The sequence below is a fragment of the Miscanthus floridulus genome, chromosome 1 (genome assembly GCF_019320115.1).
Source record: "Miscanthus floridulus cultivar M001 chromosome 1, ASM1932011v1, whole genome shotgun sequence".
NCBI classification, from domain to species: Eukaryota; Viridiplantae; Streptophyta; class Magnoliopsida; order Poales; family Poaceae; genus Miscanthus; species Miscanthus floridulus.
The window spans coordinates 169,576,431-169,585,575 of NC_089580.1; the positions used below are offsets into that span (position 1 = coordinate 169,576,431).

At 48.8% G+C, this 9,145-nt stretch overlaps 1 protein-coding gene across 1 annotated transcript; it reads left to right on the forward strand.

Moving 5' to 3' along the window:
• Positions 1 to 6,524: 6,524 nt before the first annotated feature.
• LOC136501748 (small polypeptide DEVIL 11-like) lies at positions 6,525 to 7,446 on the forward strand. The gene has a single exon (XM_066497286.1). The coding sequence runs from the start codon at positions 6,637 to 6,639 to the stop codon at positions 6,949 to 6,951; it is 315 nt and encodes a 104-aa protein (XP_066353383.1). The 5' UTR covers positions 6,525 to 6,636; the 3' UTR covers positions 6,952 to 7,446.
• Positions 7,447 to 9,145: the final 1,699 nt, after the last annotated feature.

The window sequence follows — 9,145 nt, forward strand, 5'->3', positions numbered from 1 at the left end:
TCCCATAGCTTCATAGTATGGCTCATCAACTTAATTCCCCGGTAATTTGTACAACTTTGAATATCCCCTTTATTCTTGTAGATCGGTACCAATATACTTCTCCTCCACTCATCAGGCATCTTGTTCGATCAAAAAATATGGTTGAACAGTTTGGTTAACCATACTACAGCTATGTCCCCGAGGCATCTCCACACCTCGATTGGGATACCATCCGGTCCCATCGCCTTACCTCCTTTCATCCTTTTCAACGCCTCTCTGACCTCAGATTCTTAGATTCTCCGCACAAAGCGCCTATTGGTGTCATCAAAAAAGTCATCTAACTAAAATGTTGTGTCCATATTCTCACCATTGAATAATTTGTCAAAATACTCTTGCCATCGATATCGGATCTCATCCTCCTTTACCAAGAGATGCTCCCTTTCATCCTTAATGCATTTAACTTGGTTGAAGTCCCGTGTCTTTCTCTCACGAACCCTAGCCATCCTATAAATGTCCTTCTCTCCTTCCTTCGTACTCAAATGTTGGTAAAGATCCTCGTACACTCTACCCTTTGCCACACTTACAGCTCGCTTTGCAGTCTTCTTTGCCACCTTATACTTCTCTATGTTGTCCACACTCCTGTCATGGTACAAGCATCTACAGCATTCTTTCTTCTCCTTAATAGCCTTTTGGACTTCCTCGTTCCACCACCAAGTATCTTTAGCCTCGCGTCCCCTTCCTTTGGTTACTCTACACACCTCTGAGGCTACCTTTCGAATGTTGGTTGCCATCTTGTCCCACATATTGTTTATGTCGTCTTCTTCCTTCCAAGAGCCCTCTTTGATAACCCTTTTCCTAAATATCTCTGACGTCTCCCCTTTTAGTTTCCACCATTTTGTTCTTTCAATCTTAGCTTGTTTATCCCTACGGGCACGCACCTGAAAACGAAAATCTGCCACCAAAAGCTTATGTTGAGAAACAACACACTCCCCTGGTATCACCTTGCAATCCAAGCATGCTCGTTTGTCCTTTCTTCTTGCGAGAACAAAGTCAATCTAGCTACAGTGTTGTTGTAACAGAACCGACCAATTATACGAAATTAAGTAAGAAAATCATCCGCCAGAGCAGACGATTTAGCAAACTTAAGCCCGTATAACCCGGTAGTCCGTGAAATCACAAAGGATTTCAAACCAACTTCCATTCCAGCCAAGATCGTAATAAGTTTAGCGGTCACCATCACATATTACATAAAAGTTTGCATCTCAGATACATCAGAGTTTAAACATAGTTATTACAAAACAAGTTCGAATAAAAGTAGCGGAAGCCATTTGTTCAAACCACACACACACTCACACGGAGTTCAAATACAGTGCCAGCGAATGATCATCTCCAACAAAAGCATCAGACGAGACGTAAGGAACGACCATGCCCATGGTCTTAAGCATCACCCATCGTAGGACAAAGGCAGTTGATATAGTAGCCGTAATACATCTGCCCATCTGCAACAAGTGGGAATAAAACCCTGAGTACGAGAAGGTACTCAGCTAGACTTACCCGACATAACCGAAAATAAGTGACACCAAGGATTATGAAGGCTTTATAGTAGGGTAGCTGACTCATTTGCAAAGAAAACATTTTTAGCATTTCAAGAACCTTTCTAAAAGTATTTTTGCCAAATTAATTATTTATAACCTGTCGACTAGATTTGCACCTACACTAGAGCAAACATATGATTAAGCCAATAATGATAACCAATGATCATTAACAATTTCCATACTGTCATATTCATTATAACTGTCCAAGTGTTCCATCAACATTACTACGATGAAGTAACTCAAGTCAAGTGCTCACTGTCCAGGAGCGATGGCGATTCGAATCGATTCCTAACCAGCTGGTGATTTATTCCTTACACAAACCTCACTCATCCGCTAAAGTGAGATATTGATCACCGAGTCAACTATCCAGGTATCTCGAGTTTGCCAGGAACCACATGTACCCGGGGGCCGACCGACTGCACTTTGGTCTTATCATCTCGCCCCCGTGTCCTACCACACCTGCTTCGGCACAGTGCGCTGCGGGCAATCTACTCGGCCCGAATAATCTCCCAGCTTCGCGGTCGGAAGGTACTTTATCCGGCCAGCTAAATGTAAGGCATGCGTTCAACATGACTCGAGGCCCAACAACGGTCGGTCCTTAATCGACACAGACAGAAAGCACTACAGTCCAAAACTCTGCAAGTCTCCGTCCGGTCTCAACTTTATTCAACACTTAGTTATACCATGACTTCATAGTCATCCAAGCAGATCCAGGTAACCACCTATAGCTCGCAGGTGACAGGAAATCACCTGACTTCTACCGGTCTAAGCCAGCTAAGCATTGACTCGACTGCGGATACCAGAGTAACAAGGATATAGTATAACAAAGGTAAACAAGGTATAATGCAGCAACGGTTGCAAACAACTCCTGAACGTAATGCATCAATTAAAGTAAAGCATTTAATTAATAATTGCAAACCAGGAGAAAATGCTCTGGGGCTTGCCTCTCTCGAAGGAGCTCGGACGGTGATCGGGGCACTCCGGAAGTTCCTCAACGTCCTCCTCGTCGGCTTTGGGCACTTCCTGCGGCTGCACCTCGAGCTGCTCCTCGGGCTCCTCGGGTATGACGACTGGGTTCTCGATTTGCGATCCTGTATGATGCAATGTGTGTAAGTACTTATGCAATCGGTGCATCGAATGAGATGAATACAATGGATATGTTTGAATACAAGGTAGTCAACATCATCCAAGAACATATACTACAAGCACATGTCATCTACTGCATTCTCTTCTACTACTAATATGCTAAATCAACACATCTTATTAGATGCTTCAAAGATACACCAAAGCTTCACTAATTTTCTTAATCATACTTAAAGCAACACTTGATTAAACCTTAATTAATAATAGGTTTGAATAGCAACATCTATTTTTATTGCTTAGAAAAATCTTAGGAAATTACTACAGCATAGTGCTACCCTAAGTAGTCTACTATCAGATTTTCATGGTATTTGAATGAGTGGATTAGCCTACACAAAAATAATAAGCTATGGCATGATTATGAACATGAAAATACTTTGTACTGTGAAAAGTGTCAAACAACAAAGTTAGTATTTTTCCTATGATCTTCATAGCATACAATCACTGTACAAAAATTATCACATGCATGTTTTATACAAAGTTTGCTCTCTAGCAAAAATAACAAAAATCAGCCATTAAAGATACTTGAACTACACCTCAAAATTTTCCCACAGCACATGCATGAAACATATTTTTCCTAGGAAGTACATTACATAAGAAGATCAACAAACTTAGAATCATATTTTTCTGAAGCCTATAGGTTTTTCTACATATTTTTCAAGTTATCAGCAATATCCATGATTAAATAAAGTTCTACAGAGAAGTATCCCAAAAATGACATGCAATAATTTTCCCAAGCAGATCTGATGATAAGGAACCTAGCAAAATTTATTTTAATAGATTTGGAGCAAATTTGAGTATCCAAACATTTTCCAAACCATTTCTATTTTCAAATAATAAAGAAAAATTGAAAACGAATCCTCCTATTGCTACTGGGCCGGCCCGCGGGAATCAGCCGGCCCACTGCCACACTTGGCCTGCGCGGCCCGAGCGAAGGGAAAGGGGAGGCGGCCCGGCAGGGGCTTCGGCCCATGGCCTCTCGGCCCAGCTCGGCCGAGGCGAAGGCCACGCTGGCGCCGTGACGTCGCGGCGGCGCGGCTCAGCCAACGGGGCCGGCGGCCATTGCCGGCCGTGCCAGGGCAAGCGAGCGAGTGCATGTGGTTTGCGAGAAGCTAGCGAATGCGGGCAGGTAGCTAGGCAGGGTGGAGAAGAGGAGGAAGGGTGCCTTCCACGGCGGCCGAGCACGGCGGCGCCATGGCCGACGGTGGCGAGGTGCTAGAAGGCGCTACCTGGGCTCAACAGTCGGCACAAGCGCGAGCACCACGTGCCGGAGAGCGAGGCAGAGCAGCTGGCGCACGATTGCTGGCCGAGGTGGAGGAGAGGCGGCGAATTTGACCGGCGGGTGCGGTGGCGCGGCGAGGGGGAGAGTGAGCGAGCTCGTCGCGGGCGGAGAAGAAAGGCAGCGCGGGAGAGCGAAGGCGAGCGCAGCGGCTTCAGCAGAAGTAGGCGGGCGCGTGGGAGCGGGCGCAGGCCGGCTGCGACGCGCGGCGGCGTCGACGGCGCATGGTCGCCACGCGGCGAGCGTTCTCTGCCGCGGTCGGCGCGTGTGCGAGCGGCGAGCAGGGGAACGGCGCGGGGCTGGGCCGAGGCGAGACGCGCGCAGGATGGCGTGACGCCTGGGCCGGCGCGCGAGGTGGGCTGGCGCGCTGGGCTGGCGAGGCGCGCGGCGCTGGCGCGGGAGGCTCGCTGCTGCAGGCCGGGCCGGCTTCGGCCGTGGGCCGGGAAGCGGAGCGGCGGCCTGTTAAGCGAAAATGAATAATTTTTCTTTTTATTTCTCAAATATACAGAATTAAATTCCCATTTTTGAGCCATTTAAAATCATTTTCACAAATTGGTGTAAAAATGAAATTTGTTCCATTTTTCAATATCTACAACTTTGATTTTATGACCAAAGCCAAATTCTTGATAGATTTTGAATTCTAAAATTAAAGTAAATTTTAACTCAAAACCCTAATTTTGGAGAATTATTTTTAAAAGCAAAATTTGGCAATAATTCAAATACAAACCTTGCTCCAAAAATTGTGCTAAACAGTTCTAGATGATTTACCATGATAGCCAAACATGTTTTACTAGCCTAGCAAACATAATCAGGGCAAAATAACTCTTAAACAGGTGTATGCAACATTGATGTTTCACGAACATGTTTCATATGTTTCGAAGCAGTGTTTCAGTTGTTATTTACATGCTTAGGCATGTATGATTAGGATGCTTGATGATGCATGATATGCATGATTTGCAGTGCCTAAATGCTGGCATAACACCGGGGTGTTACAGTTGTCCGCTACTGAAGGTCACTAGATGAGATTCTCTCTTTCTAAAGAAAGTGTTGGCTATCATCAGGTCAAAAGCTACCGCGAAGTCCAGAACTTCCTCCCCTCCTGATTCCTACTATCATACCCAAAACCTCCATGAACTGCCTCAAAACCTGCGCTTGTAGTACCTATATGCCCATTAAGATATCCTCCTATAAAAAGCTTCTCACTACTAGGTATAGCTCTAACCAGGCCATCTAAGTCTTCCTAGAACTGTCTCTTAGCACTCTCGTCGAGGCCTACTTGGGGGGCATACGCACTAATTACGTTCAAGACCATATCACCAACGACAAGCTTGACTAAGATAATCCTATCTCCTTGCCTTCTCACTCCCACCACACCATTCTTGAGGCTCTTATCAATCAAAACTCATACTCTATTTCTATTCGCGACTGTCCCTGTGTACCAAAGCTTGAAACATGTATTGTCCACCTCCTTCGCCTTCTGACCCTTCCATTTAGTCTCTTGAACGCATAATATATTTACACGCCTCCTAGTCGCGGTATCAACTAATTCTCTTAACTTACCTGTAAGTGACCATACATTCCAACTACCTAAACGGATCCTAGTTGGTTCGACTAGCTTCCTTACCCTTTGCACCCGTCGACTCTGATGCGAAGACCCTTGCTCATTTTTCACTACACCCGGGCGCCGATGTAGCGCGCCACTAAGGAAGCGACGACCCGATCCTTGGTTACTTGACACCATGCCCAGATCACGACACGACGCGTCACGGGGGTGACGACCCGGCCCTTGCCCATTTAACACCATACCCGGGTTACGATATGGTGCGTCGCTAAGAGGGTTACACCCCCAACGATTTTCTTTCGGGTTTCATCTCCATTTAAGTGGCTAAGTTTTTACATTAGCTCGCCACGCCTAACACAACCCTCCTCCTTTACCAGGGCTTGGGACCTGCTATGCTGGGACACCAAAGGCGCCCCACCATTGGTCACTACTAATTGAAAAAAAAACTTGTATTTAGAGTATTATGATCAAATAGTGAAATATCCTAAATCGGAAAATCTACGTTTCAGGGGACACCAAACACTGTTCGTTCCTTGAAACAATTATCAAATAGAATCTTAAGACGAGGAATAATAACACTTGGCCACAACAAAGCCTAGCGTACAGAAGAAGAAGCAACCAACGCAAGGATTCATTGAAAATTCTGACCAGAACCCTGGAAGCGATCATGCTGCAAACTGGCTGGAAATTATTTTCTGGACCGAACAAGCTGACATAGGAAGGCGGTCCAACTCAGCCCACCCGATGGATGGAGGCTGCCGCGCTGAAGAAAACGGTCCAGGTCTGAGGCCTCGGTCCATCAACCCCCCCCCCCCCCCCCCCCCCCCCCCCCCACCCCCCCACCCACCCACACACACACGCCCTCCCCTCCCCCCCCCCCACCCACACACACACACACACGCCCTCCCCTTCTCCCAGGTCCGTCCGTCACAGTCTCACCCTCACCCCCGCTACAAATAGCGCTCGGATTCCTCACGCCCCCACACCTCTCTCTCTCTCTCTCCAGCGCACTCTTCCCTCCTCACTACCCACCTCAGCAGCCTCAGGCCTCAGCGGAGAAGGCCGGAGAAGCGCATCGATCCATGGAGTTCTACGTGGACGAGAAGTGGAAGTTCTCCAAGAAGAGCCGGAACAACGGCAGCCGGCGCGTCCCGGGAGCCGGAGGAGCCGGCGGCGGGGACTCGCTGCTGAAGAGATCGTCCAGCATGAGGGACGTCCCGGCGATCGGCCGGCGCGGGAGCGGTGGAGCCGGCGCCGCGGCGGTGGCGGTGGGCGGGTGCGCGCCGCAGCCGTCGTTCTCGAGCCGGTGCGCGGGCCTGGTGAAGGAGCAGCGGGCGCGCTTCTACATCATGCGCCGCTGCGTGACCATGCTCGTCTGCTGGAAGGACTGCTCGTAGCCGCGGTAGTTCCAGCAGGGCCGGCCGCCGGCGAAGAAGCACCACCCCCTCGTCCTCCCCTCGCAGTCAGTTTCTCCGCCCGCCAGGATCAGAGAGTCAGTCATGGGGCTGCTGAAGCAAGCCGAGGGACACGGGGGAAGAAGGCAGATTAGGTGATGTGTGTATAGATCAGTCTTGATTAGGAGTCCTCTCTTTTTTTACCTCCCATTTCTGGGAAGTTTTCTTGGTTAGCGGTGTTCGTTTAGGTAAGTAGTGCCAGTAATTAGCACGCTCTGGCGAGGTAGATGTGGAATCGTGGACAGTTTTGGGATCTCCTTCAAGGGGAATGGGGATCTGGGTTCTTTACAGCTGCAGTGCTGCAAAGGAGCACCGCAGGCAGGCAGGCAGCTGAATGAAACCTAGTGAATCTTCTGTTGTATACCACGACCACGGTGAAAAAAGTTGTCACTGCCCATGTATAGCTAAAGAAATCAGACGCAACAACATGTTAAGAAATCACCGCGTATTTATTTACTTTTTTTATCTTTCTTTCTGTTTTGTTTCTCCTTGACATCCAACAAGGATGCTGATTGACAACAAAAGGGACATTGCTGGGTGCTGATTGACAAAACACGAAAGGGAGATGCAAATGAAACAGCCAGAAAGCGGAGTTTCGGGATCAGGGTCAGGGAGACGGGCGATTTGTGGCGAAGACGACTGGAGCTGAGAGGAGAGCTGTGACTGTGAGCAGAGCAAATGCCTGCCTCCGATGCAAGGCATACGGATGAGGAAGAGGGGCTGAGGGAGGAGCAGCCAGATGCAGGCAGGCAGCCAGAGGCCAGAGCTGGGGCAGTAAATGGGGATGGTGACGCCGTGACGGTGATGGCACCCCCTTTTTTCCTTCGTCCTCACCCTTTTGTTACTGCCATTTCCGGCGTGGCCATCTGACGACCTCCATTATTGCACCTGGGTCTTGTTTAGATTGCCTCAAAATTCTAAGTTTTTTCACTCTCTCTCCATCACATCAATGTTTGGACGCATGCATGGAGCATTAAATGTAGGTAAAAAAAATAACTAATTACACAGTTTAGTTGTAAATCACGAGACGAATCTTTTAAGCCTAGTTAGTCCATAATCGGATAAAGTTTATCAAATACAAACGAAACGTGCTACAGTGTCCAGATTGCAAAAATTTGCAATCTAAACAAGGCCCTAGTGCTCACCTCTTCTTCGATCTCCACCTCAGCTTGGAGCTCTCCGCTGCTCTCTGCTCAGCAGCAAGACAGCAAGCACGCAGTCACAGAGAGACGCACATGTAAACAGAGCGAGAAAACTGCAGGGCTGTACTAGCGCTCCACGCTGATCTGGGCCCAAATCACTTGTTAATTGGCGCGGCAATCAGATTACGTCAGCCACCAGCGCCTTGATCCCATTTGTTAATCCCCTGGAATGAGTTGGAACGGTCGATTTTGGGTGGGGAATCAAAGCATCAAACAATGTGCTACTACTGCTGCCCACGAGAAGTGGCTCGGCTTTGGCCGCAGGTGAGGTGAGTTGGGCCATCACCTCCCTGCCTGCTCCCTTGTAAAAATGCCCCCGCTTCCCCTGCTGATCAACAGAGCACCCGTAAACACAGGCAGGCGAAATGATGTGTGCTGGTGTCGCCACCCACCTGCACGGCGGCAACGCCATTGGCCGAGCTCCCCTGCGCCCTCTGCCGTCGCCTGCGTGCCCATGCAGAGGTCGGGCCGATCGCCCTGTGGATGTGGATCCATGGATGTCGCCGCGCCACAGCCACAGGATCGACGGCCCGTGATCTAACAGGGTTACAGGGCGGCAGCGAGGCGTCTACCGACGGATACACCTGAATCTGCATACCTGACGAGTAACTGTGCGGTAGCGTCTTTACGCGGTGAGGCTATGATACGGCAGAATCTGAGTCCGCTAGTCTGGAGCAGTGACCGTATGTAGGAGCTGCTGGGCAACGCCAACTCGTCAAAATTTCTAGCAAATTGAACTCTGGGCCGAAACCGAAACTGATCGGAATTTTTAGTGGTTGGCGTAGCGATATCTTCGTGTAATTACAGGAGCCGGCCGGAAACATGACAGTGACCTAACAGTGAGCATGTAGGCCCAAATCCGGGGCTCGCATGCAGCAAATCCAGCAGTCGCAAGCAATCAGGTTTGGTGGGCGGCGGGCGAAGCTAGCTTAGCT

Excerpts from the sequence above, each read along its gene's own strand:
- LOC136501748 (XM_066497286.1), top strand. The coding sequence starts at position 6,637 with ATGGAGTTCTACGTGGACGAGAAGTGGAAGTTCTCCAAGAAGAGCCGG.